Source organism: Filobasidium floriforme, assembly GCF_021052385.1.
Source record: "Filobasidium floriforme strain CBS 6241 chromosome Unknown HD553scaffold_8, whole genome shotgun sequence".
Classification (NCBI taxonomy): domain Eukaryota; kingdom Fungi; phylum Basidiomycota; class Tremellomycetes; order Filobasidiales; family Filobasidiaceae; genus Filobasidium; species Filobasidium floriforme.
In genome coordinates this window covers 316,923-342,368 of record NW_025763629.1, presented here as the reverse complement: position 1 = coordinate 342,368, position 25,446 = coordinate 316,923, and the positions used below count along the sequence as shown (strand labels likewise).

Sequence of the window (25,446 nt, the reverse complement as noted above, 5' to 3'; positions counted from 1 at the left end):
TTTACAACGGGCAACTCGATGTCAACTCGCAACTTGCCATTTGCCTCTTTCTCGATTAGACATCGAATCTAGCCTATCAAATATGCCTTTCTTTACGAGAACAGGCGATGGCCCCGCACCCCGTGCAAGCGGAACATCGAGCCCAGCTCGACAGCAACCGCCCCCAAGCCAGCAATATGATCGGTTGCCCGCTCAAGACAACTCGCAACAACGCCGAGTGCCCCCTGCCGTTGGAGGTGACCCGTATGGTAGACCCGACTCGAGGAGTGCAGGAGCATATGGTCAACCGCAAGCGTACTCTCAGCAGCAACCTCAGGGCTACGGTCAGCCTCAAGCTTACAGCCAGCAGCCGCCTTTGCCTGCTCGCGGTTATCAGGAGGACCCCTATAGTCGGGCTGGAGCTCAAGGAGGGTACACTGACAATGGGTACCCTCGTGAAAAGGCCGAATATCGTCCGGCTCAGCCTGCCCAGCATCAGCCACAGCCTCAGCGGGGACAAGGTGGTGGAATGTGAGCTCTATTGCGCAAGTGGTCTTGATAGTTTTGACCGGTTGCTGATGACCGGTTCGCTTTAGTTACAACATCGCCGCGTGCCCAACTACGGCTCTTGCCTTGACAAACCGGCTCGTCGTTCACCCCCAGGACTTCCCGGAAGATATCGACTATGTGCGCCTGAAGGGACGCTACGTTCTTGGGATTGTGTATGTCGATTCGGTCAAATCCACCAGACAGAGTTTGCGACTAACACCAGCGATGCTCTATGCCAGCCGCGATAACACTGGATCGCTACAACCCAGAGAGATTGGGCCTTCCAAGCATATCCGACAATGGGTCGGGCTGAGCATGCAAGGAGAACAGGTTGAGGTCGAAGTCTACGAGCCCCAGAATGGTGACTGGGCTGGAAACGTGGACCTTGATGTGAGCATTTGGTGCAGGAGGCCGTTCCGTTTCAAGGGTAACTTATACCGGGGCTCCTCTCTTTGTATTTTACAGATTGGTTTCCATATCAAGAAGACAGAGTCTCATGAGGTGTATGACACTGAACAATTGGCTCAAGTCTTTATCACCGTGAGTTCCAGATCGTTTCGGAGCACGGGCTCTTGTCCACTTTACTGATTGACAGATCGGATTACAGGCGTTTTCGAACCTTCCCTTGACCCCTTTACAAACCATCATGTTCGATTACCGCGGTGTAATCATGAAAGCCACGGTTCGCTCTATCTCGACCTTGGACGGCTCTGACGGCGATAATATGGGAATCATCATGGAAGGGACTGAGATCAACTGGTTCAAAGATCCCAGCAGCGCCATCAAGTTGAAGAACACGAGCAACAGGTAAGAGGCAGAAACGATGTTTTTCTTTTCAAGAACGCGGCTCATCGTTTCTTTCATGACCAGGGCACCTACACAAGCGATCATTGCGCCCAACTTCAAGTTTGAGGATATGGGTATCGGTGGTCTCGACACTGAATTCCAAGCGATCTTCCGTAGAGCTTTCGCCAGTCGAGTTTTCCCTCCGGGACTCGTCGAAAAGCTTGGGATCACCCACTCAAAGGGTAAGTATACGCTTGCAAAGTGTTGTATCGCCCAAGGTGAAGTCTGAGCTATTTCTGATTCGCTTTAGGTATCCTGCTCTATGGTCCTCCTGGTACCGGAAAGACACTGATGGCTCGACAGATCGGGAAAATGCTCAATGCCACCGAACCCAAGATTGTGAACGGTCCCGAAATTTTGAACAAGTTCGTCGGAGCGAGTGAAGAGAACATTAGAAAGCTCTTCGCGGATGCTGAGAAAGAGGTCGGTAATTGATCACCGTTCGGTAGCGCAATCACGACTGACCGTCGCGAATCTATCTCTACAGCAAAAAGAGAAGGGTGATGAGTCCAGCTTGCACATCATCATCTTCGACGAGATCGATGCTATCTGTAAACAGCGAGGATCCCAAAGTAACGGTACCGGTGTTGGTGACTCTGTTGTTAACCAGTTGCTTTCCAAGGTATGGCCTCCAAAAGCTGAGTGTCAAGTCGTAGGCTGATGAATGTGTGTTATTCATCAGATGGATGGAGTGGACCAGCTCAACAACGTGCTCGTTATCGGTATGACGAACAGAAAAGACATGATCGACGATGCCCTCTTGCGACCGGGTCGTTTCGAGATTCACATCGAAATTTCGCTTCCGGACGAGGCAGGCCGAATTCAGATCCTAAACATTCACACCTCGAAGATGAAAGACAACAAGGTCATGGCCCCTGACGTCGACGTCACCGAGCTCGCTAGCTTGACCAAGAACTTTTCCGGTGCCGAGTTGCAAGGTCTAGTGAGAAGCGCAACAACCTTTGCGTTCAACCGACACATCAAGGTCGGGACCATGGCAGGGATTTCGGACAATGTCAGCGATATGCAAATCACTCGTGCCGACTTCCTGAGTGCGCTGGAAGAAGTTCATGCCGCCTTTGGTGTCTCGGAAGAAGAGCTTTCGACCGTTGTAGATAACGGGATCATTCACTTTTCGCCAGACATCGAGGTGAGCCCGCTCTTTGTGATTATATCGTATGGCAGCGTCTTACGTCCTATTGTCATGCCCAGACTATCCTGCGTGACGGGAAACTCTTCGTCGAGCAGGTCAAGAACTCCGAACGGACGAGACTAGTCAGTGTACTCTTGCACGGTCCCGCTGGTTCCGGGAAGACAGCGCTGGCTGCCACTATGGCACTGGGCTCGAACTACCCCTTTATCAAGTTAATCTCGCCGGAATCAATGGTTGGATACAACGAAGCCGGGAAGATCAACGAACTCAACAAGATCTTCTCAGACAGCTACAAAAGTCCCATCAGCGTGATTGTTATTGATAGTATCGAGAGAATTTTAGGCAAGTCGCTTAATCGAGATCAACTTCGGACTATGTTGAATCTGATCACGACCGTCCCCTCTGCCAGACTGGAACCCCATCGGACCTCGATTCTCAAACGGGGCCTTACAAGCGCTGGTCGTTCTTCTAGGGAAGCGACCTCCCAAGGTTAGCGAGGTCGTACTGTCCCTGCGGGTCATATGCACTGACGTCGATCTGTGACGTCTTACAGGGACGACGGCTTTTGATCCTAGCGACCACCTCTAACCGAGCCATGCTGACGGATATGGAGATGGTCGATGCTTTCGACGCTGAAATCAGAGTACCGGCGATTAGCAACCTCTCGTCTGTAGCGACAATCTTGAAGGAGGTCGAGCTCTTCTCGCAAGAAAGAGATCTTCAGCATTGCTTGAGTTTGCTGGAGCAAGCAGGCTTTGGCGGTGAAGGCAAGCTCAACATCGGCGTCAAGAAGCTGTTGACCATGGCAGAAATGGCCAGGCAGGATCCGGACCCTGCCGAAAAACTGGTTGGAAGTTTGATACAGGCTAGCTAGTTCTTCAGTGACTACAGATTGAGAGGATCCAATTCTGATTGTAAAGCTATTGTTGTAATATCGCAAAATATCCTGGCGTTGCGTATATAGATACAAGTCGGTCGTCAACAGTCGTGATGATTCGTGATATACTCCTAGTCGTTACATCCCGGCGAGAGCCTGACTCCAGCGGTCTCCTTCTGCCATCAATACTCGACCAACCTCATTGCCGTCTAAGCCGAGGGCGACTTTACGGTCTTCCATGTTCTTATATTTTTCATTCGAGCACGTCAAAGCGTGTGATGCCAGCAGGGAGTTGAATACGAGGTAGAGTTCCGAGTGCGACAAGATGTCATTCGAATCGCTGATAGCTCGCAAGAGGTTGTCGTGATCCGACCGCACCTTGAAGCATTGCGCTCATGTAAGCTGCGGATAGCGTTAGGAACCCGGGTCCAGCTGTAACTCACTGATCTCCATGCGATCTCTGACACCCCTTCCCGCCGGATGCATCTCAACATCGCGGCTAGCATCATTTTTTGATGAAGACTGCAGTGCTTGATGAACAATGCTACCGGGCTGCTTGTCATCGCTTTCAAGACCGCCGACATGTCCCTAATAGTAACGGGTTTGCAGTCGACTCCGTTGGTCTTTGCGGCTTCGATGGCTACCTCTACAGCTCGTCTACGAGACAATCGTGACAATTAGCCGCAAGAACAATGCTTGCTTGCAGCGTAACTGCATGGACAAATTCTCACCGGCACGCATCCAAGACTCGTCGAGCGTCTCCATTCGTACCAGCCATCTTAGCTGCGGCTAGTTCGATAGCCTCTTTCTGCAATACGTTGTGGTCCTGGTCGTTCTCTGGATGTGCGATCAATCGGGACTGCACAATCTCCACCAGTGAGGGTTTATCATATGGCTGGAATAGCAAGCTTTGTAGGCCTGTGGCGGGAGGCGTTCATCAGAAAACAAGAGATTGTGCAGAACGTGGAAATTACTCACCTAATCTGCTCTTCACCTTGGCGGCCAAGTGCTGCGGCAAATCCATACGATTTGCGATGGCTATAACGAAAAGTTGAGAGTCGCGAAGAGTTGGCCAGTTGAAAAAATTGTAAACCACATCCTGTTTTGCCGTCAACAGTTGGTCGAGCTCGTCCATTAGAACAACGCTAGCCAGTATACCCACGAATTAGTTCTCTTAGATCTCAGATCCGGAAAGGCCTGGCTCACAATGTGTGACCTCTAGGTCCGCCAACACCAGACATCCGCCCCTTTTCACTGAAGTGTTCTTCTAACCCTCGCAGGGCGGCCTTCGAGTTGGAGGCCTTTTGACCGGAAATCGCCTCCCATAATACTGTATAGGCATGTTGAGGCGTCGGGACTTTGAGACCGTTAATCTCGACGTAGGAGAAAGGTAATATATCCTGAGAGTTGGCGCGATTATCAGAGAGACTGTCGTGGCAGGGTATCTCAGCCATATGTCACTCACCCCTTCCTCAGCGCGAGCTCTCAATTGTTTGATCACGGCATGAACCGTCGCCGTTTTGCCTGTACCCGGCACTCCAGCAATATCTATGACGTTGGTCGTGAGCGCGATTCTCTCGTTGGTGGCCGTCGAGCACGACTCACAGAGACAGCCGCCACCACCGCCTTCCACTCCCTCTTCGACCCTCATCAGAACATCTACAAACTCGCTTTCCCGGCAAGGCAGCGTATCTGGTGTAGCCCCGACGTGCAACAGATGTAGGGCACGCTCGTAGGGGTCCTTGGGCAACAGATGAGGATCCAATTGGGTGGTGATTGCCTCATATGTCTCCTTGACCTTCTTTCGGCTACTCTTGGTCGTCTTTCGACGTTTTGATGGTGTCGTGGCGGCATTTTTACGTTTGCGCTTGCCTCCCAGTATGCGTTCCCCACGTTTTCGTTTGCTCCTGCCTTTGCCGTTTGGTTCGCCGTCATCCGATCCTGAGACGTCTTCGGAGGACTGAGATTCGATATCCTCGAGTTGAGAACCATCGCTCTCATCGCTCGATGACTCCGCTGGATCCAGCTTCTCCTCTCCGTCTTCTCTGGGTATTCTGCCCCGTCTAGCCTCCGTACGGGGCTTCTTGCTCTTCGTTGGGATTTCTACTTCGAGCAAGCTTCGCCCGTCCCCAAGAGGATTGACCACAACCTCCTTGACGTCGTCCCGAAGTTCCCAATCTCCAGCCTTCATCCCTCGTTCGGCCAATTTGTCCCAGTCGATCTTGAACCAACTTTTGCCCTGTCCACCTTTTGCGAACTTGTCGAAAGCATTCTGACAAAAGTATACTAGCGGTACAGCTCTCTTGTACAAGTTGAATCCCCCAGTAGAAGTATGCAGCGTCATGCTAGGTGGTGCCGTCTTTGCAGCGAGCTTCAGCTCTCGGTCCATGGCAGCTTTGCTCTTCTTCGCGTTGGGTCCCGCCAGATCAAGCTCGTCTCTATCTTCGTCTGACGAAGACGACTCGTCACTCGAAGAGTCCATAGCGAGTTCGATCTTCCACAGAGCGTTCCAGCTGGGGTGAAACTTCGGGTAGAGCTCCTTGAAGCGGTCCGAGGAAATGATGGAGCAAACGTTGATTAGGTTGACGATGGGCAGGGTGGAAGTTACCGGTCGGTTTGAGCACGTAAAAGCATAGAGCAATTCTCGCTGAAGCGGGAAGAATGATTTAGTATGGAGCCCTAACCCACCCATTGTCCACTTCATCGCACTCACATCGGCAACTTTCAAGACGTTCATGGTAGTAGGTAGATCTTGTTTTCGGTAGAACCATCTGACCTCGCAGAGCTTGATTCGATCGTCTGCCCCTGATCGATGGTCCGGCTCTTCCGAATCGTCTTCGGTACCCTGATCATCTTTTGAAACTGGCTCATCCCACATCTTGGTGAGAATCCCCACGCCCACGTCGTTCCCCAAAACGGCGACTAGCACTCCGTCTCCGAGGCTGAACTTTTGGAAAGTTTCCTCGCCTCGAGTCTCGCTCGCAGCCTTCTTCTTCCCTTTCGCTGTTGGCTTGGCGAATCCTCTTCGCACATAAGACTTGTAGTACGTCTGATTCGAACCTGGTACCTGGTCCACGTCGTCGGCGAGCGGCCCCCATGTATAAGTGCCTTCGTCTTTGGCAACGAGAGTCGTAGGGGTGCTGGACACTGTCGGGGTCCCGGCAAGACGTCCGGACCGCCGTGTGGGTGTGGACGGGTTAGACATGATTCGATAGATTCGAGCTAGATGTTCGAATCTAACTATAATGCTGCGGGCTCAAAGACGATGAAGGCCAGGGACTTGTTTCGAGCATCTATAGGTTCGAGTGAATGGTGTTTTGAACGCTCTTTGGGCATCGGGGCGTCGAAGCTGACAAAAAGTAAACAAACAACGAGGCGGATGGAAGAAAGCTGCTAAAACTCTCAACCGACTTTGCGCTTTGGCTACTACAACGTGAATGGCCTGACATGCAATGGAACCGTTTACAACCTGAGAGAAAATCTAGCTGAGACCAGTAAAGCCATGCCAACTGTGTGTCAAGGTGGCGATTAGTATGCCACTCGCTATACATGAGACGGCCAGACGTACGCTTCATTCAGGATGCCAAAGACGGAGTTGGCAATCATGCGCTGTTCCACAGTAGCGTTACTCGCGTTGAGCTGTAGAAGCAAGGAATGAATAGATGAGGACACTTTGTCTGCGATATCGAACCCGGATTCGCGCACCTTGTCCGGATGAAGGCGGCCGATAACGCGCATGTAACCGATCTTGACCTGCTTCTCGGTGATCAACTCCGCCATCGAGGGCTTCTTCACGCCTAGTCCCTCCCATAGTACCATGTCCAAACTCGATAGGAGCCCTCGCAGATTGGTTTCCTTGCCACCCGACCAGGCCTGCACTTTGGCATCAACCCCTGCCTTGAGATCCAGACGCTCAGCATCTTCCGTCTCCTGGGCCGCAGCCTGTTCCCGCATTTTGGCCACATTCTTGGAAGAAAATGCTGCTGTTGATACAGGCGCCTTTCTCGCAGGAGGGGCAGGTCGCGCTTTTGGCTTTGGAACGTCCGATCCGTTCCCGTTTGAGGCTGTCTGACCCGAGCTGGCCATCTTCCGTGAGCGCGCCAAACCGTCCGAGACCAACTTGCGTTGATTCGCTCCCTGAACACCAGTAAAGATCGGTGCGGCGACGGCATGACCCATCAGACGTTCCCAATCCTCTCTAGCTTCGGTCCACCGCTCCGCCATCTCATAGGCGCTGGCTCGCTTGCTCAAGGCCTTGAAGAGCGCTTCCGGGAGCTTGACATCCGCGAGATCGCCCATCAGGGGAGTCTCTTTTGCAGGGTGATAATCGAGCCCGACCATGGTGATAACTTGGCTAGTGTCCGCGATGGCACCGGTATGATCTCCCTGCTTGATGCGGGCCGCCGCGCGGTTGTTGAACAAGGGGACGGTCAATAGATGACCCGAGGGAAGAGGAAGGAGGGCAGCCGTGTATGCATCCGAGGCTTCGCCAAACTTGCCCAGCTTGAAATGCTCGTTACCGACGTTCTTCTTCGCAGCGGACTCCGCTACCTTGTTCGAAGCGATAGGTTCGACGGGGCGAGTGATGAGAGGCGCAGGCGAACGGGCTGGTGTAGGGCGTGATGGTCCAGCAGACGGAGAGGCTCTATCCCTCGGCTCGGGAATCGCGATGGGTTTCCGCCGGCCCGCCGACCTGTATACCGGTGCCGATTCTCCAAAGAGATCGCCGACCTTTGGTTCTGATGCCCGGTTCGGTTGTAAAGCTGAATCAGGCCTGATCTCGGCAGGAGGCGGTCGTTGGCGTATCCGAGGTGGGGGAGGTTTTCTCGCCACAGCATCTTCCGGCTCTTCGTCATCATCATCCGAGTCCTTGAACGAATCCGTCTTGGATCGATGTGCATTTTCTCCTGTTGCTCTCGGAAGTTGCCTCTCCGCCTGAGCCTCTTCAGGATCAAGCATCCACCTCGGCCTACCATCGCCATTCTTGGCTTTGTTCCCGTTGGCTCGCTCGGCAGCAGCGAATGCCGCCTGCCTTTCCTCGTACAACTTTTGCGCCCTCTCCTTACCCTGGCTCCAAAGACTGTTGGCCTTGCTAAAGACGTTCATTCCGATCTCGGAAGCTTGAGCGAGGATCTTGTCGGCCTGTGCCGAAACGTCGCCGTAGACCTGCGCATCTTCCTCGCCACGAGCGTTACGAGGTCGACGTCGTTCCTCATCCTCGGTATGCAGATTAGCACGAGTCGGTCCCTGACGTCTCCTCCTCCTACGTTCCCGCGCCAGCTCTTCCTCATCCATCTCGTCCGTGTGTTGGACCGAGGATCCTTCACGACGTCGATCGTCCACCACTGAACCGCTGCTCTCCCCCACCAGCATCGCAATTGCCGCTTCCACATCGGCTCCCGTAGACGTCTTTGAGAGGGCCGAACGAGCTTGAGCGGGTGAGAAACCCATCTCCACAATCTGTCCGACGATGTGAGGAGGAGGAGATACGGTTCGAGTCGATAGCTGATATGAACACGATTTGATGTTGAGACTTGAACCTATCTTACTGACAGATTGTAATTGGACTGAATACTCACTTTTGCAGGTACAGGCGGACGTTCAGGACGCGCCTTTTGAGTCGGTCGACCAAGATCACCTAATAAGTCGTCCGAGTCTTCGTTCCGTCTTGAAGACCCGGTCCCATGTGGTCCTTGACGATTTGCAGGTTGCCCTGCTTCTGCGGGCTTTGTACTATGACTAGCCAAAGCGTCTAGGTCCCAAGGATCTGCTGGGGGCGCAGCGGTAGCTCGAGAACCCGACGTAGGCTGTTGTTTGACTATTGGCGGAGTGTTGGATATTCCTCCCAGTAGATCATCGAAACCCCAATCGACGTCCGCGCTCGTTCCCGTCGGTTTAGCTTTGACCGGCACTTCTGGCCTGCGAGGGACGGGCTGTAACACATCCGCAGCTCTGATCTGCGCAGCGAAAGAGCTCGAAGCAAGGGGAGATGGCGAAGTTTTCAAGCTTGCTGTGGTCCCTTTGCTCGTGCCTAGGCCCCACGAGTCGAAATCAAACGCCTGACGCTCCCTGTCTTCCTTTTCCTTCTTCTCGTTTGCCAACCTCGCTTGACGCTCTACCAGCGTCAGACCTGACATGCTCGATCCTAATACGTTGATCCCCATTCCGCTACCAGGTCTGGAATTGGCGCTCGAGCTGGTCGTACTCGATGGTCCGAAAGAGGAGAGCAGGTCGGAAAAGGCATCAGGTCCGGCATTGCTAGCTTTGGGAGCTGATGCCGGCTGAGGTCGAGACGGTGTAGACCCTCTGGAAGGTACAGTTCCGAAAGCTGGACTAGCCAATCCTGACGCCTTACTTCCTGCAGCAGCCAATAAGTCGAACGCCGCAGGCGAGTTTGATCGAGAGGCAGAGCTGATATTCGTGATGTTCGAGGATGTCGGATTGTAGAGAGGTTTAGGGAAGGCTCCCGAAGGTTTCGGTTTGGTTGGCGCCGGCGCCGAAAAGTTGAGATCCAGCAGATCGTCCATCCTGGTCGTAGATTACAGCACCTATAGCTGCGTTTAATTCTTGTCTGTCATATCCTTCCACACGATATCGATAGTATATAGTAGTTGTGCTGTTGATTCGACGTCGACATGACGAACCTCCTTCCCTTGATGCATGCTGGCTGCTCTCAAGGTCGCGGAAGCAAATTCTCTCGAGTGCGACCTCCTTGCGACTCTTTCAGAACTACGACCTTTCTCAACTTCCAACTCGTGTACTCTCGACAGCATGCATGACCACCTAATCAGTTGAACAGACCTTCACGCCACCTTCCGTGAAATCAATACATTAGACACGTCGAAATGTCGCTAACCCGCTCCCTACAACCTGCCCGACAGGCCATCCGAACCACCTCGGCCCGCTGCACACGGACACCCTGTGCTCGATACTTCAGCGCCGACCAAGCCCTCGATCTGAACTCGGCTCCACCTTCAGCATCTTCACATGCCTCGTCATCTACCTCGACGGACCCGACGCATTTCCTCATCACGCTCAAACGATCCTCGATCGGTCTCCCTAAACAGACCTCTGGAACGCTCGAGGCGCTCGGTCTGGGCAAGAAGCTGCATCGATCCGTGCTCCACCCGTTCTCCGCCGACGTGGCCGGACAGATCTTGGCAGTCAAGGAACTCGTCCAGGTCAGGAATGTGACCGAGGAGGAAGGATTGAGGATCGTTACGGGGCAGGGCAAGAACGGAGAGAGGAGGGGATGGGAGGTTGTGGGAAAGGCACCAGGGAACGTGAGATTGTAGGAGGAGCATGGTCAAGTTTAAATGGATGGTGAGTGGTACCGTCGAGAGTGAACGAGTGGTACAAAGCTGATTCCGATTTTCTGTTATATAGGACGCCATGGCAGTATTTGGCTACCCCGCGGGCACCCCTGTATCATCTATATCACCGTGCGGCGTACGATGTATATCATCCCGTACAACGGCCCATTCAGTATGCAGACAGCCGTCACAATTACATATCAGCCTGGCGAATCTATCATGCGGAAATCTAGATCCACGGTTTTTCATTCATACACAAGACAATCGTCAGGTGGAGTGGCCGCTGTTTGTAGGCGGGGTCGAGTTGGAAATTACTTGTCAAGAGATCAGAGAACGTTCGAACGCATCAGATCCCGCAAAGCCCTATAACCCTGTCGCACTAGCCACTCTGCATGAACCGCCCACATCACGAACCAATATCTAACGGGATGACCAGGCCCTTGCAAATCATGACCCAGTAGCCGTCTAGCGATTAATCAAGCTTGACCTTTTCTCGCTATTGCGGCAGGTCGGCGAACACAGCTCTCGAACGGCAACATATTTTAATTCGGGATATAAGTAGGCAGAGCGAAAACATGCCCCGATAACACCTCATCCCATACGGTCCCATTGGTCCTCATCCCGCTCACTCAACCCATCCCTTCCCGCCTCGTAGCCTACCTGACCCTTCCCAGTTCCAAACACCCCTTGTCTCGTCGCCGGTTGCTGCTGCTGTCCTTCCAACTCGGTACCGGCGTCGAAAAAGGTCGTCGATCCTTCTGGCGTCCCGGTCGAGACTTGGGAATAGCCATTTCCACCCCTTGATCCGCGCATGTGCCCCTCTGCGTACGCCTCCTCGTCGTCCAGGTCCAGGTCGATCGCCCCGGCGCGAGCTTGGGAGAGGTCGATCGGCTTGGGAGGTCGGAAAAGGGAATGGCCGGATCGGTTGAGGATTGTGCCCAGTCGCCAAAACTGGACTCCGTTACGAACGACCAGAAGGAGTGTGTCCAATACCTCCTCACCTGCAAACGTGACGACCAAAGGCGAGGACTCAGCTAAGAATGCATCATTCGAAGCCTGACTGTACTCACGCTTCGAACCGGCTCCACATGGGTTGAGAAAGACGACGATCAAGGTGATGATACAGAACGCCGTGAGGAAGAGATCTAGCACGTTGAGTGGGGTCAACGGATATTGCTGTCAAGTCGAAAGGAATCAGACGTCAGCTGAAACTCGATGGCGAGAGGTCGGGATCTGACACACTTTGCCGAATCCGACCCAGCGTGTTCCGACTTCCAAGACCATTCCACCATTGACGATGATCTCCAAGATGTGCCACGTCGTAGAAGGACATCCGCCTGACAATCAAGGCACAAGGAGATGTTTAGCCTTGCAATCGATGCTGCAGACGATGATACCGGCTACTGACCTTCGAGCAAGCTCAGGATGACCGTCCCCAGACTGAGTCCGGTCATGACCAAGTAGAATATGATATAGTACCGGGAAAACATGATCCGGTTGGCGACTCCTCGCATCCGTTCCGACGTGGTCATGCGATACGGCGAGCGAGAGTTGCTGCGGGACATGGGGACAAGGGATGCGTCTTTAGCGACATCAAGTCCCGTAAGGGTGAACCAATGGTGCGCGCCTGCTCACATTCCAGATCCACTCATACCTTCACCCATCAACCCTCCCGATTCTCCGGCGAATGTAGACCGCTCCAAAGCCTCAATCTCGTCGTCCAACCTGTCCGCATCATATTCCTCGTTCTCGTTCCCATCCAGCGAGTCCCGGCGGTCTGACGGGATCGAAGGCGATTGCGAGTCTGTTGGACGGTCAAATCGAGTATCTGACATGATCGAGTTTAGTTTCGCTAGGCTATGCGCAGTGACACGAACAACAACGGTGAATGACTCGAGTGCAGATGACACGGGTAGTTATCGTGCGCTCAGATCAAAGGCTACGCTGCTGCACGCTGCACAGGTTTCGGACCCAAATAGATGCCCGGGAGCATATGTTAGGTACTTTGCATGCGCGTCGCTCGACGCAAGATCTGTCTAGAGACGAAACCGTGAAAGAGCGATGATCTTCGCCATGCGCCATGCTACCCTACTCGTATCTCAAAGCGCACAGGTGGCTGCTAGCTGTGGTAACTGGCTTACGTTGCCAGGACGATTGGATAGAATACGAGGTTATTGGATACATTTGGCAAGCAAATAGCGGCATAGATTATGGTGATGGATAGTAAGAATATGATCCGGACTAAAGATCCTGGTTGGTTCATTGAAGTTGTCACAGCGCCGCATGTTGCTAAGCACAAGCACATGCAGATTTCAGCTGGCCCAAGAGCTTCAACCGTAGACGATAACCTGAGGTCCGGCAACGACAACGGCATCCAACAGGCTGTGGAGAGGACAAAATGGCAAATGAGTACTCAATTCAGCGTGCCGGGATGAAGAAACGCAGCCCTCACCTCAGGTTGTAGGGAGTGACGTACAGCTCCTCGCTGGTAAGGAGGAGGAAGTTGGTGCCTGCATAATCAAGAACCACCATAGTCAGCACCATCGCTCTTATGACAGTGAAAAGCTCACTAACCGTTGATGATCGGGTTGTCGTAGACACCTTCGTAGACCTGACCTTCAGGAATCGTACAGTATCCGGAACCATTCGATTGTCTGACGAAGGGAGAGGTGGTCGTGTTTAGTTGCGAAATGAAATTACACGTTAAGTTCTCGGTTTGAGTGACGTTGGACCCAAGAACGGTCATGTAGCTGTTGTTGTAGGACACGTTTTGGCCGGGAGCGTCGTAGGTAACCTCGATGTTGTAGCCGGGGGAGGTGAGCTGAGTCCGGTTGGTCGATAGCGCCGACGGAACGCCTTCCGCAGTAAGGTTAGGATTGTTGAGAACGTTCAAAGTAGGGAACCTGAGAATCACGATAAGATCGGATGAACAGACAATTCGAATTACGATAAGATGAGCATGGCCTGGGGATTACGCACCTGGACCATTGGATTCTGGGGTTTTCCTGGGGGCAAGAAATAAGGTAGGGAGACAGGAGAGTCCACGCCATGGACTGGGAGATACCTGTGATCGAACGGCGGTCAGCGAAACATTCTAATGATACGAGAAGCCCTCAAAGAACTCACCAGCCTCGAACGACACCGGCCTATACAGCGCAAAGGGAAAGTAGGCGCATCAGCGCGCTGTTACTACGCGGAACTATTCTTCGACAGCTCGTTCGTGAATAGTACTCACATGGGGAACGCGCCTGCGAGTTGCCTGAAAGCCATCTGCTGACGAGCCTCGGTCGAGATCGACTGGAGGAGCAGCTGGGCAGCGGGACGAGAGTCGAGGGCGGGGAGGAAGCCGTAAACTCCAGACTCTCCGAATCGGGTGAGGATAGCGCAGAACTGGATGAACTCGGGGACCGAATTGAAGTTGTAGGAGTACGTGCACTGTTTGGCTCCTGCAGAAGCGATCGTTACGATCAGAATCGTGGAGATGGCATAAGGGGCGCAACGGGGAAGCCTACTCACCAGCACCCTGCAGGATGTTCGAGATCAAGTTGGCGTGTCCGATCTCTTGCTGAGCCATGAAGCGGATGAGCTCTCGCTGCTCGGCATCAATACCCTGGGCGTCGAACTCGGCGTCCGAGAACCTGGCGAGACCGTAGTTGAAAAGGTCGAGCTCGATCCACTCCTGGTTCAAGGCCAAGTTGAGACTCTGGAAGTCAAAGTCGGACATGGGCTTGTACTCTGCGCGAGCAATGAACAGATAATTAGCATGTTATGTAAGTAGCGAAGACAGCTGATGCTTACCGGGGGGAGGGGACGAAGCGTTCGAGTTTCCACCGGCGGGCTTGGGGGGAGCCAAAGGCCCGGGGGCAGCCAAGACGGCCGTAGCAAGGGTGGCGAGGGCGAGGAAGGTTTTGGACAACATTTTGATCGATGTTAGGTAGATCGACTGGTTTGTGTTGGGTGGCAAAAGTCAGAAGCGACAGATCTGGACGGGTCTGTTCGAAAGTAGAGGTCGAATATATATACTTGTGATCGTAAGCCCAAACCTCCTTTGACGCCCTTGCATCGCGGCTTGCATCAGCGAAAAATAGGTTCCGCGCGCTAGATCACTACTGGATCGCTCCTTTGGGATCGCGATCGAGATGGACAACCTCCCTGAGACGTAGGAATCGACGCCATGACGACGACGATTGGTCTTTGGGTTCGTTGGAATCGCAGCGCAGAGAAGCACAAGGTGCAACGAGCGCGGGACACCGCCACTCGCCACTCGTCGTGCGAAAAATACACCGGCCGCTAACCACTTCATCAATTCATCAACGGCAGAGCGCTAGCCTCCAGCTCGGTAGAATTGCTGACGTATCAGCCAAAAAATCGATGACGCAAGGCGCAGAAGCGTGCCCCAGCCGGCAAAACCTGTCTCTGATCTCTGGGTGAGACCTTTGCCGCCTTTCCGTCCCCTTACCCTCCCCCTTCGACAGCGCTGATGCGTTTCGGGTGACGCAAACAACCGGGACAACGCACACAACGTGCTGCGATCCACAATCCTCCGGGTCTCGCATCGACGTAGACTCTGCCTCCGCATGTGGTCAGGCGGGATTCGTGTTTCGGCCCAAACGGGATTTTAGGTCCCGATCGAATGCCAGAGTGGTGTCGCATCGGGTTCGGGGCAGGACGACGGGACAACCACTCACCGCTGTCGTCAGCAAATAGAAGGTCAAAGGACTAACCGGCGGTGGGAAGTGAGATGTTCCACCGACATTCGCCTGTCAACTCTGTCAACAAGTTTGAGGGAGTGTCTACAGGTTCGCCACTGCCTGCGCTGCGAATACGGCGTCTGCATCATCCGAACCCCCACCATGATGGCACCTTCTCTCCGCATGTTCTTACATCGGAACAATACCGCAATCTTCAAGCGTCCGCCAGATGGTGAACGGTGAACGACCGTAGGATCATTGAAAGTGGCCTGCGAGATCGTTCGCAGCTTTACCTTTCAAGATATGCGTCCGTCGTTTGGCATCGCTGCATGGAGGGATCCACGATGGAGCTGTCCACCAAGCTACTCAGCTCGTAGCGAACGGAAATGTCGACGTAACGGCGCTGCGAGACAAGAAAGTCGTCCATCTTGTCAGTGTGGTAGAGTATCGCAGTAATAACCTGCCTTCCACGTTCGATTGAACCAAATGAGCCCGCTCGGGATCATGATGGCTCGATCTCATGATCACTACAGGACGACCAAGTGCTCAAAGGGAGGACGAATCATAGTTTGTATTTCGCCACTGTGCAAGCCAAAGTCTTCCGATCTTCAATCCCCGGCAGGAGTACGACCTTGGTCCACGCACAACCCGCCGTCCAGCAGAGTCGCCACGAAGAGGAGTGTGATCAGATTCTTGTCGATTATCGGCAAGTGGGAGCTACCTATGCTCCAACGGGACTCTACCGTTGAACGGGCACCCGTAGTTGACAGTCTTTACGGAGCTATGTCATCTTCCGTAATCAACCCGCGTTCAGGACGATCCGGTGGCCCTCGACTCGTCGGCGACTTGGTAGGACTTTCAGCTTTCGAGACGAGAAAGGATCGAATACGATGCCGAACACAGGTCCTAATCTCTGCCTTGCGTTGTCGGCATTGTGAACTGTTTCGGATGATTAACCGATGGCTGGCAACCCAACGATCACACCTGATATCGCTCCGAAGGTGGATTACACGACTTCAATGACACCTCGCAGTTGCTGTTTTCTTGACCTCTGGAAGGGATGTCAAGTATGGAGAACAAGGATGTCACTGAAACATGAGTCGAAGGTACAGGATCGGCCAGCAGCCAAACGAGCGAAGCCGACTGGCCCATCCCTAAAATTCCTACCGCTTCAGCCTGGACCTTGACCTTAAACGGTCAGGCTTCGACTGCGAGCTTGGACGTTGAGGCTTCGACCTGGACCTCAAACCCTACGACTTCTATTGCCCATATTGACCCCATCACCTCTGCCGTTCCTACCGCCTCTACCACGCCTACCTTTTTTACTGTTCCATCTTCGGTTCCCATCGATTGGAATTCGGCTTCTACCTTGACCTCTGTCAACGTGTCATTATAGATCGTCCCCAGCAAAGTCGGCGATAGGTACCATCGGATTACGCTGCGCTCATCTCAAGCGGACTATGCGAATCGCCCTCGACCCCCTTGGGCAGGACACCTATCCCATCTCCACGCTCTGCATGCCATGGGGCTGTTCACTGGGTATATGGTATATGATATGATATAGCCCCGAATCAGGATTCCGTTGACAACGATACAGTAACGAAACGAAACGATACATTTAAACCCCCGCTCCGCCTTTTGCTGACTGTAATTCTACTTCTTCCTCCCTTTGCCCTTGCCCTTCCCAGACCCAGATCCGCTCGCTGCGATCCAATCATCGACCGTGCTCATCTTGCTCTTGAACACCTTCCACTGTAACCGTTCGATGTTATAGGAGAGAAATCAGTTTCGGCTACTCGAAAGAGATGGTGCACGGATGCGACACTTACCTGATCGAGGTCGAGGGTGATTCCCTTCTTCCCGGGTTTGTCCTTGCCATCCGCTTTATCCGTGTAATACTGACAGTAGGAGCCGTCATGATAAGATGAGTTTGTCCGTGTTATATCACCGATCGACCCTTGGACTTACCTCGCGGATATTGACATACTGCTTCCCCTTGAACTCGCTCAACGTGACCCGTTTCTTGTCCGAGACCAAGAAATACGGTCGACCATCTTCATCAACGAGTTCATCCCCGCTCTGTCCAGCAGCGGCTTTCCTTGAAGCTGCTGGCTCTGCTTGGTGTTCCGCTTCATCCTCGTCTTCAGGGGAAGGCTCTCGTTTCGTCTTCTTCTTCGGCTTTACGTCCTCCTCATCGTCAGAAGGCTCCCGTTTGGCTTTCGTCTTCTGGGGCTTGACATCCTCCTCTACTTCTGATTCGTTGTCCGATTCGGATTTCTTGACCTTGGGCTGATCGTTCGTACAGAACAGATTATGAGGGCCTCATAGTGTCGATTCGAACAGCTTACTCGCGAGCTCACCTTGATATCGAAATCCTCGTCATCTTCGTCATCGCCCGACTCGTCTGGATCCCTCTTGACCTTTCGTTTCGGGCTGGCCTTGTTCAGTGACCCACGGTTTATACGCATAGCTGTGGGGTCGTTAATGTACTGGAAGACGAGTCGTAGTAATCGTACGGCTTGTCGGACTCCCGTGCTCCCAGGTTATACAGGTGGAGAGACCAAATACCACCATCGAGATCGTCGTCTTACGTCTTGGCTTGCTAGGCGATGTCGATCATGCGCGCGGACATCGAGTGATATTTATCGTCGTTGACACTTTGCAAGATGTCCGCGTTTGTGATCTCAGGGGAGAGAGGTTCGGAAAGTCAGGGGTCGGTTCAGTTAGCTCAAGCTCGACCTCGATGGATCCCAGAACATTTATGATCATCGAGCTTCCGTCAATAATATACAGGCCATAGTACAAACACGCTCGAGTCAATCTCATCATGGCCGCCTTCTACAACCGATGTATCGCCTCGAGCTCCCGCCTAGCAGCGACCCAGCCATCCAACATTGCGGTCGCTGCGTTCTCGACGTCGGCATCCAGCTTGGCTGCTGCGAAGGGCAAGAAGCCTGGTAAGTCGCCCTCTGCGGTTGTCTAGAGTGTCGATGGATAGTGGCTGAGAAAATCTTGATAAAACAGGTAAGGCTCCCGTTACGAAAAAGAAGCCCGGGTCGTTCAGCAAAGTCCGAAACACTGCCGTCAAGGGGAAGGAGGTGAGCCAGTGAACGAGTACATAGATTGATGAAGCATTTGCTAAGCATGAAATGATCTTGTTTACAGGCATCTTCGGGAGGCGCTCGAGGTGGAGAAACTCAGACCAACCAGATCGACCTGACCGAGTCGGTGGCAGCAGAATTTGAGCCTGTGAGTCGATATATTTAGGCGGGGTTGGAGAATACCGACGGGGGCTGACTCGATCTCGTTAACGAGCAGACTGTGGCGGTGCACGCTGGAGTACCTACCCGGTTCAAGAAGCAGAACGTCGACCAGTTGCAAGCTTACGGTCTTCCCCGACGGATCGCTCAAGAGGTAAGTCTGGATCCGGTACCATCCTAATTCGTGCCCACTGCTAACATCACCCCGGTCACCCGACCCACATCCGCAGTTCCAAAAGGGTCAGGCCGCCACGGTCACACGGATATCCAGCGACAAGCTCATCAGCAGGCTCAACTCGGCCGCGGAAAAGTCTAGCAAAGAGACCCGACTCATTCTGAACGGCTCCAAGGGATCGGGCAAAAGCACCATCATGCTTCAAGCTATGAGCGCCGCTTGGCAAAAGGGCTGGATCGTCATCTACCTTCCGCGAGCGACCGAGCTCATCGATTCAACCTCGCCTTACGCCTACAACACGACGACGCAGACATTTTACCAGCCGGCGCTTTCGTCGACATTGTTGAGCTCTATGTTGGCTGCCAACAAGAAGGCGTTGTCGGAGATCTCGCTCGGACGCGAGTACGAGACGGCGACGGGGCAAAGGTTTCAAGCGGACGAAAAGCTGGACGCCTTGATGGCTCGTGCTGCCAAGGACGAGACCATCTCGGTTGGCGTGCTGGAAATTGTGTTCGAAGTCTTGGCCAAGCAAACCACGTAAGTCGAGTTGTGAGACATTTGGCCTATAATTCGCTCTCAACCTGACAATCGGATGACTTCAATGTAGATCCCCCGTCCTCCTTGCCGTGGATGAAGCTCAAGCGCTCTTCATGCGCTCAAATTACCGAACCCCTCATTTCGACCACCTCGAGAGCTATGCCCTCTCCTTGCCCCGACTCTTGCTGGACTACGTCTCGGGCAGGAAATCGTTCGATAAGGGAGCCATCCTCACCTCGATCTCGCTGTCGACCGCTCAACATGCCCCGCCCAAGGAGATTTACGCTGCCGTTCCGGAGCTGAGCAAGGCGCCTGTTGTCACGCCGTACGACAAGCTGGATGAGCATCACGTCGAGGCTGCGAGGGGGCTCGAGGTCTTTGACGTCGGTGACCGATTGGACTTGCAGGAGGCTAGAGGGATCTTGGACCTCTGTCAGCAGCGCAAGTTTGTCTTTGGAGGTGAGTCTCGGTCGCTGCTACGATGTATTACGACTAGTCAGCTAATAACTCCCCTGCCTGCTTTCAGTAACGGACGAAATTTTGTTGGGCAAGTTTGCAGAATCCGGAGGCAACGTAAACGAGTTTGTACGGGGACTGCGGTCAACTTTGACAGTATAAAGCGGCGTGTATCGATCGAATCGATTTGTGAAACGACATGCATGAATTAGCTAGCTAAGATAGTGCGGGTACAACGTATAGAATTGAGCGATGGGGCATTAGGGGAGGATGAAACACTCCTTCGTGATCGAACAAACGGAAAGAGAGTGGAGCTGAACTGGTTCTAGGCAGCATTAGCCATAGCTCGTTCTCGCTCGGCGCGTTCCCTCGACCGGCGGGCGGCCGTTATGATCTCGCTATGAATCACGGCATTGGTTCTGCGAGCGTTGTCGAGGTAGACGTGGTGCTAGATAGAGCCACAGACGTGGTATAAGCCACCTGAAATTCTACCGCTTAATTTATTGATTGTCCACTCACCCCAGCGTGACTGATCTCGATGACCTTGCCGTGATTGTTCCCGGCTCTACGCATCGAGGCGACGGAATCGTATCCACCCTTGATGTCCATCCCTGTGACGACAACATATTGCTCACGTCAGCGTGCCCGTGTGACCTGCTACCGAGCCCTCGACCACTTACAATCGTGATCACCGTAGACAAAGGCGATGGGGATATTGAGCTTGTGTACCCGATCGGCGATGGGCCACCTCGCATGGGCACCGGGCGCCAGCAAGTGGGTGATGGCATACTCGGAACTGCCCTTCGAGCTCGTCAGTCTGTCGAGGCATAACCCCAATCTGTCAGTACCTCCTTTCGTAATAGATGCACGCGTCTAGACCCTCGATCCTACTCACGTCCAAACGTAATCGTGCAGGTCGGCGATATCCTCTTCTGGCAACGCCGCAAACCTCCTCGTCGAATACTTGGCGACCAACATCGGCCCTACGGGACCCAACTTGCGTACCAAGCCGAACGGGCTGACCCCTCCTTCCCACATGTAGTAGACGGCCTTTTTCCACCATCCATGGTTTCCCCGCTTGGCCTCCTTGTCGGCCTCAAAGTCAGTGGGTGCGACCGACTGCGTCGACTCTTCCCTCCCGACGCCTGGACGGGTGGTGATCGAGTATTCGGTCGGCGCAGACGAGATGCCCGGTCGACGAGAATTCTGTCTTTGCTGTTGAGCCTGGTGATCGAGGGAGGAGTCGATGTACTCCCTCGTCTCATTGTCCATGATCTCGGCGTCGGGGACGATGTCTTCTCCCTTTTCCGGATGGTTGACGATCCCGGCAGGCGATAACAGGACCAATCTGTCGACCCGTTCCTACCAGCGAGTTGCTCTCGAGCATCAGCACATCTCGCCCGACGCTATCCTCTGAATTTGTGCTGGACTTTGGGACTCACAGGATACTTGAGCGCATACGCAGAGACGATGTATCCTCCGAGACTGTGCCCGATCAGGGTCATCTTTTCGATCCCCATCTTTTCCCTCCATTCGTCCAGCGAGTCGGTGAAGAACCTCTCGGCCTGCGAAATATAAAAATCGGAGAAGAGCATCCTCGTCAGCTCGGAGGTTCATGGTCGAGCCAGGATCAAGGACCTTGATGAGGCCCAGAGAATGGAGAATCTCTGGACTGACCTTTTCGACACGTTCTTTCGCCGACGTCCCTCGACCCGAGACGAGCTCTTTCGGGTCGGGTCTCGAACTCCTTCCCATGCCCAACCAGTCGATCGCGTAGGCAGCTCTTCCGACCGAGGCTGATAACACATTGCCAAGGTCAGAAATATGACAAGACATTCAGTTTAAGCTCGCACTCTTCCCAGAGGAACGACGTGAAAAATCGACCGAGGACTGACCGCTCGCCTCTGCCATCTCCTGCAAGTTTCTGTAGAAAAAGGCCAACCCCGCTCCGTAACCATGCGTCAAGACCACAGCCTCCTTGCCTCCTTTCGTCTCGGGGGTCAAGAACGAGCACATGTTGATCATCCTCCCACCCTTTGACGACCTCGCATTATCTTTGAGCGGGACCTGGGTGACCCGAGCGGTGATGGGGTTGGGGTTCTCAGGAGTGGGTTGTACGTCGGGTTCGTGGGGTGTCCGGAAAAAGGGGATTCGTTTGAGGAGGCGGGTCTCGGAATCCCGGGCGGTCTGTTCGGAAGAGTTCCACCATGCTCCGAGCGAGGTGAGGAGAGAAGAGGGGATAGCTCTGGCTGCAGCGATCTCGGCTTGGATGACCTCGCCGGGGGGAACGCCGTCATTTCCATTGACGCTGCGGTCGGTGCCTCCAGGGTGCACGGTGGCGGATGAGTCTGTAGAGACGACGGATTCGCGACGGGAAGAGACGTTGGAAGACTCGGCCGTCTCCGTCGAGGTCGGGTCGTGGGAGTGCTTGAAGATCGTCATGGCGGGACGTGAACGTGCAAGCGGTGGTAAGGTCGACAAGGTGTAGATAGGTCGAAGTTGTGAGCTGGTTGATGAAGCCAAGAAGGTGTTGTGATTCGTAAGAGCTGCAGACAGAGACGACGACGAGGTCCTGGTTCTTGCTAGTAGTAGTGACTGCGAGATTGCTCGTCCGGGGTTCATGCAATAATAATAAGGTGGCAGACGAGGACGACACCTCTTTGTGATCCAAGAAAGGAGAGTTGTATTCGACACAAACGAGTGTGCAGCAAGAGAGAGAGTCGAGGTCGTTGCCTGAGTTGCCTTGAGGCTGCTTATGACGTTGGTTGCATGGATGCTGATGCCGTGCCCCCTCCCTTCCGTTCGATCTCGATCTGTCTCTCTCCCTGTGTGTGCCGACTCGGTGACGAACGCGAACACGACGACGACCGAGGTGAATGCTCTCGAGGACGCGAGAGGTGGAGGTTGGATGTGACGACGATGACGGGAGATTCGCAGCGATTCCAGCGAATTCACCCTCCGTCGGTCGCAAACATTTACATCCGAGGTGAGACTACCTCCTGTGTCGATGACGTTATCGTGTCGGCAAACCCGATCATCCCGGCGTTTCACCTTTGCATCCCCTCGACGCGAGGTCGAGCGGGTACTCGTACAGGGGTTGCGCGTCGCACTATGCTGACTGCCGGTCTGCTGCTGATACAGGCTCTCGGGTGAACGTGAATCATTGCGACCCTCCTATTTGCTGGCGAGATCCGCAAAACAAGGTCGTGCTCCACACGTACCGTATTTGCATCGAGTGTGAGCCGAGCTAGCGACAGTGACAATCGCACCTCAGCGACAAAGCCGTTCCCTCCATCACAACATAGAGATCAGTTGTCCCGATTGTACTTGGATGACTCGCATGCTGCGGAACGCTCAGTTTGGCTCTCTTGGCGAACCGGGGTAGCAATGTTCGAGGTCGTGCCTTCTATTCATCGGAGATTATGGGTCCTGCAAAGTCTAGTCAGCGCGAATCGAACAATGCGGCTTCCAAAACTAAATCGACGAGCTAAATGACCTTCTGCAAAAAGCTGGACCATGAGGAAATGATAGCCAACCTCATGTCGGCTCGTCTCTGTCAACCTGGTCCCGGCACTTGTTGAGGATATTTGTTTGCGCATTTGTCGCGCCCGTAACCCGAATTACAATGCCATCTATTTTCGCCGCACGAGGGCAGTCTCTGTGTGCCTGCAACGATCAGTCAACGCGGTCGAGATTCCATGGGTATTTGGCGAATGCTATGGTTTTATCGTCTTCCAGTAGTGCTGCCGACCTGCAGACAAACGCCGTCCCTTTGAGATGGCAAGGGAATAGTTGCAAACCTGTTTACCGTCATCCTGCTCTGGAGTAGAACGCATCGATCTATGCTCCACTCGCATCTTGGTGAGATTGGCCTCTGCGGGCTCATAAAACACTGGCACCGTCCTCCCGACCAGCCGTATCAAGGTAAGTTCCTTCCATATCGATATTGACCAGGCTGAGGACTGAAGGACGACACGCGTATGGGCCCCGGTTGGCAACGGGGAACTATTCTATGGCTTCAGGGACTCGCTCGCGATCGGCATGGAGGGTTGCTGTACCTCATGCGGTGCCCCATCGAGTAGTCGCCTTGGCCAGAACTTTGAACCTATGTCTGTCATCTATACACTGATCGAGGACTCGTTGAGACTCTGTGCCGGTCATACCCGCACGACCGAAGCTGATTGGAGCGTCGCCACCTCGATTTAGCGTCCCGCTCGATCGAGAGGGAAGACGAGCATTCGGGCTATGGCGCCGTGAAAGCCTCGAGATCGAGTGTACATTCCGAAGACTCGCAGGGTACATGACGCACTGCGAGACCCTTTCCGACCGGTTCAAGGTCGGGGACAGCTGGGCATAGTGAAGTATACTTCTGACCGTAAGAATCCGTGCTTGCCGATCAAAGACACCTACATCATCTGATCGGTCCTCCCTTGTAGTTGCTCTGATATGGACGGCAATATCGTCTGGTACTGATCGCTGTGCTGAGCTATCAGGTCTCTGGCGTCGACTCGGGATGAAGAGTTTTCGCTTTTACGATTAATTATCATCGCAAGTCAATGCATGTCTAGAGCTACATACCTGTAACTCGTCAGATCTGACAGTAGAGCGTCGCGTCGTCTGATCCTGTTACAAGTCCCTCGAGGATCAACGGATATGTAACAAGCGAAGTCGTGCGCAAGATACATACGCATTGACCAACGCGAGCAGAGGACTTCTGCGATGAAAATAGCCTGCCGCTCAGAGGCTGTGGTTCACCATCGGGGAATAGTCACGTTTAGTGCGTCTCTGTCGGCGCCGCCGTCAAAGTTTGACTATGACAGGGGTCGTAACGTCGCCGGCGGACCTGTAGAGATCGACTATTATTTGCTTTGACACACATTTCGAGTCTCTGTGGGTTTGATCCCTCACATCGATGCTTGCTGGGGGAAATCTGAGGGAAGGGAATTCATGGGACGAAAATTGATGTGCGCAACACCACTGTAAACAAAAAGTTAAGAGCAAACCGGATAGAGGTGACCATATTCGCGACTCTGTGATTTCCACAGGTTTTGTTACCTGCGGAGCGACATGATCTTGTCAATCACCGAAATTCTCGAAAGGCCAGGATGCAAACATGGAATCGAGTTGGCCTCGAGACGAACGGATGGCTCCGTGTACGGGGTGGCAGAAGCGTACCATCATCTCCGACCTTATGTACATTATCCTCGGGCGGCGCGTGCGGACTGCCTTGCAGACACGGTTTGTCACACGGACGCCTCGCTCGAATTCAAGTTCTGGCTGTGTTCGATCAATGCGACCTCGACAAGAAGCAAAATGCAACAAGTATTCGACTGTCGTGGATGGTGTGCTGCCCTTTGACGATGACAAGAGATATGCCATTATCGACAGGAGCGAGCCTCGCACGTTGTGTGAACGGATTGCAGGACGGGGGGATGATGGCATTCTGCCGATGGTCGACCATGAGGAGTCGCAGTCGCAATAGATCACGGGGAAAGGGCTACTAGAATAGGTCGAGTTGTGCCAGCGCGGTTGAAGATGGATGAGCCGTTTGGGCAATCATTCGGAGACGGAAAGAACAAGGCGAACCCAGATTACCAGGACATTGTGTAT

General features: G+C 53.6%; 9 protein-coding genes across 9 annotated transcripts; 3 read left to right on the top strand and 6 right to left on the bottom strand.

Moving 5' to 3' along the window:
• Positions 1–38: 38 nt before the first annotated feature.
• Positions 39–3,448, top strand: HD553DRAFT_331265 (putative vesicular-fusion protein sec18). The gene is made up of 12 exons (XM_046182009.1): positions 39–510; positions 576–701; positions 768–918; positions 994–1,068; positions 1,136–1,335; positions 1,399–1,556; positions 1,625–1,797; positions 1,862–1,996; positions 2,057–2,524; positions 2,587–2,869; positions 2,937–3,016; positions 3,081–3,448. Exons 1-12 carry the CDS (start codon positions 83–85, stop codon positions 3,399–3,401), a joined length of 2,598 nt encoding a protein of 865 aa, XP_046037400.1. The 5' UTR covers positions 39–82; the 3' UTR covers positions 3,402–3,448.
• Positions 3,449–3,542: 94 nt separating this feature from the next.
• HD553DRAFT_270650 (P-loop containing nucleoside triphosphate hydrolase protein) lies at positions 3,543–6,609 on the bottom strand (the record flags this gene model as incomplete). The annotated part of the gene is made up of 10 exons (XM_046177673.1): positions 3,543–3,782; positions 3,848–4,061; positions 4,136–4,322; positions 4,383–4,549; positions 4,611–4,804; positions 4,870–4,952; positions 5,010–5,436; positions 5,554–5,704; positions 5,906–6,051; positions 6,118–6,609. 10 exons carry the CDS (start codon positions 6,607–6,609, stop codon positions 3,543–3,545), a joined length of 2,301 nt encoding a protein of 766 aa, XP_046037399.1.
• Positions 6,610–6,683: 74 nt separating this feature from the next.
• Positions 6,684–9,997, bottom strand: HD553DRAFT_309515 (uncharacterized protein). Its single transcript, XM_046179703.1, has 4 exons — positions 8,984–9,997; positions 7,110–8,909; positions 6,973–7,043; positions 6,684–6,913 (listed from the first exon to the last, which is right to left on the bottom strand). The coding sequence occupies exons 1-4, from the start codon at positions 9,929–9,931 to the stop codon at positions 6,886–6,888; spliced, it is 2,847 nt and encodes a 948-aa protein (XP_046037398.1). The 5' UTR covers positions 9,932–9,997; the 3' UTR covers positions 6,684–6,885.
• Positions 9,998–10,185: 188 nt separating this feature from the next.
• HD553DRAFT_309514 (uncharacterized protein) lies at positions 10,186–11,181 on the top strand. The gene is made up of 2 exons (XM_046179702.1): positions 10,186–10,727; positions 10,791–11,181. The coding sequence occupies exon 1, from the start codon at positions 10,250–10,252 to the stop codon at positions 10,697–10,699; it is 450 nt and encodes a 149-aa protein (XP_046037397.1). The 5' UTR covers positions 10,186–10,249; the 3' UTR covers positions 10,700–10,727; positions 10,791–11,181.
• On the bottom strand, positions 11,159–12,653 carry HD553DRAFT_309513 (uncharacterized protein). Its single transcript, XM_046179701.1, has 5 exons — positions 12,353–12,653; positions 12,126–12,271; positions 11,960–12,054; positions 11,788–11,893; positions 11,159–11,718 (listed from the first exon to the last, which is right to left on the bottom strand). Exons 1-5 carry the CDS (start codon positions 12,550–12,552, stop codon positions 11,309–11,311), a joined length of 957 nt encoding a protein of 318 aa, XP_046037396.1. The 5' UTR covers positions 12,553–12,653; the 3' UTR covers positions 11,159–11,308.
• A 159-nt stretch (positions 12,654–12,812) lies between these two features.
• HD553DRAFT_309510 (Rds1 protein) lies at positions 12,813–14,698 on the bottom strand. The gene is made up of 8 exons (XM_046179700.1): positions 14,516–14,698; positions 14,234–14,452; positions 13,953–14,163; positions 13,844–13,863; positions 13,697–13,781; positions 13,292–13,620; positions 13,170–13,227; positions 12,813–13,099 (listed from the first exon to the last, which is right to left on the bottom strand). The coding sequence occupies exons 1-8, from the start codon at positions 14,634–14,636 to the stop codon at positions 13,048–13,050; spliced, it is 1,095 nt and encodes a 364-aa protein (XP_046037395.1). The 5' UTR covers positions 14,637–14,698; the 3' UTR covers positions 12,813–13,047.
• Positions 14,699–16,944: 2,246 nt separating this feature from the next.
• Positions 16,945–17,941, bottom strand: HD553DRAFT_309506 (transcriptional Coactivator p15-domain-containing protein). The gene is made up of 4 exons (XM_046179699.1): positions 17,769–17,941; positions 17,377–17,697; positions 17,238–17,306; positions 16,945–17,160 (listed from the first exon to the last, which is right to left on the bottom strand). The coding sequence occupies exons 1-4, from the start codon at positions 17,874–17,876 to the stop codon at positions 17,062–17,064; spliced, it is 597 nt and encodes a 198-aa protein (XP_046037394.1). The 5' UTR covers positions 17,877–17,941; the 3' UTR covers positions 16,945–17,061.
• A 235-nt stretch (positions 17,942–18,176) lies between these two features.
• Positions 18,177–20,034, top strand: HD553DRAFT_283295 (mitochondrial ribosomal death-associated protein 3-domain-containing protein). The gene is made up of 7 exons (XM_046178177.1): positions 18,177–18,365; positions 18,433–18,506; positions 18,574–18,657; positions 18,727–18,822; positions 18,899–19,380; positions 19,451–19,839; positions 19,907–20,034. Exons 1-7 carry the CDS (start codon positions 18,236–18,238, stop codon positions 19,996–19,998), a joined length of 1,347 nt encoding a protein of 448 aa, XP_046037393.1. The 5' UTR covers positions 18,177–18,235; the 3' UTR covers positions 19,999–20,034.
• A 127-nt stretch (positions 20,035–20,161) lies between these two features.
• HD553DRAFT_341200 (alpha/beta-hydrolase) lies at positions 20,162–22,278 on the bottom strand (the record flags this gene model as incomplete). The annotated part of the gene is made up of 7 exons (XM_046182611.1): positions 20,162–20,284; positions 20,356–20,447; positions 20,517–20,653; positions 20,732–21,198; positions 21,279–21,401; positions 21,514–21,632; positions 21,732–22,278. 7 exons carry the CDS (start codon positions 22,276–22,278, stop codon positions 20,162–20,164), a joined length of 1,608 nt encoding a protein of 535 aa, XP_046037392.1.
• Positions 22,279–25,446: the final 3,168 nt, after the last annotated feature.

Coding starts and splice junctions, on each gene's coding strand:
- HD553DRAFT_331265 (XM_046182009.1), top strand. CDS start 83: ATGCCTTTCTTTACGAGAACAGGCGATGGCCCCGCACCCCGTGCAAGC. Junction 702..767: donor CGCTACGTTCTTGGGATTGT/GTATGTCGATTC, acceptor GCTCTATGCCAG/CCGCGATAACACTGGATCGC. Junction 919..993: donor CTGGAAACGTGGACCTTGAT/GTGAGCATTTGG, acceptor TGTATTTTACAG/ATTGGTTTCCATATCAAGAA.
- HD553DRAFT_309515 (XM_046179703.1), bottom strand. CDS start 9,931: ATGGACGATCTGCTGGATCTCAACTTTTCGGCGCCGGCGCCAACCAAA. Junction 8,910..8,983: donor GTCCGCCTGTACCTGCAAAA/GTGAGTATTCAG, acceptor TGTTCATATCAG/CTATCGACTCGAACCGTATC. Junction 7,044..7,109: donor GCCGCCTTCATCCGGACAAG/GTGCGCGAATCC, acceptor TTGCTTCTACAG/CTCAACGCGAGTAACGCTAC.
- HD553DRAFT_309514 (XM_046179702.1), top strand. CDS start 10,250: ATGTCGCTAACCCGCTCCCTACAACCTGCCCGACAGGCCATCCGAACC.
- HD553DRAFT_309513 (XM_046179701.1), bottom strand. CDS start 12,552: ATGTCAGATACTCGATTTGACCGTCCAACAGACTCGCAATCGCCTTCG. Junction 12,272..12,352: donor GGTATGAGTGGATCTGGAAT/GTGAGCAGGCGC, acceptor CATGTCCCGCAG/CAACTCTCGCTCGCCGTATC. Junction 11,719..11,787: donor ATGTGGAGCCGGTTCGAAGC/GTGAGTACAGTC, acceptor TCACGTTTGCAG/GTGAGGAGGTATTGGACACA.
- HD553DRAFT_309510 (XM_046179700.1), bottom strand. CDS start 14,636: ATGTTGTCCAAAACCTTCCTCGCCCTCGCCACCCTTGCTACGGCCGTC. Junction 13,621..13,696: donor CCCAGAATCCAATGGTCCAG/GTGCGTAATCCC, acceptor CGTGATTCTCAG/GTTCCCTACTTTGAACGTTC. Junction 13,228..13,291: donor CGACAACCCGATCATCAACG/GTTAGTGAGCTT, acceptor TTGATTATGCAG/GCACCAACTTCCTCCTCCTT.
- HD553DRAFT_309506 (XM_046179699.1), bottom strand. CDS start 17,876: ATGCGTATAAACCGTGGGTCACTGAACAAGGCCAGCCCGAAACGAAAG. Junction 17,698..17,768: donor ACGAGGATTTCGATATCAAG/GTGAGCTCGCGA, acceptor ACGAACGATCAG/CCCAAGGTCAAGAAATCCGA. Junction 17,161..17,237: donor TCACCCTCGACCTCGATCAG/GTAAGTGTCGCA, acceptor GAACGGTTACAG/TGGAAGGTGTTCAAGAGCAA.
- HD553DRAFT_283295 (XM_046178177.1), top strand. CDS start 18,236: ATGGCCGCCTTCTACAACCGATGTATCGCCTCGAGCTCCCGCCTAGCA. Junction 18,658..18,726: donor TGGCAGCAGAATTTGAGCCT/GTGAGTCGATAT, acceptor GTTAACGAGCAG/ACTGTGGCGGTGCACGCTGG. Junction 19,840..19,906: donor GCGCAAGTTTGTCTTTGGAG/GTGAGTCTCGGT, acceptor GCCTGCTTTCAG/TAACGGACGAAATTTTGTTG.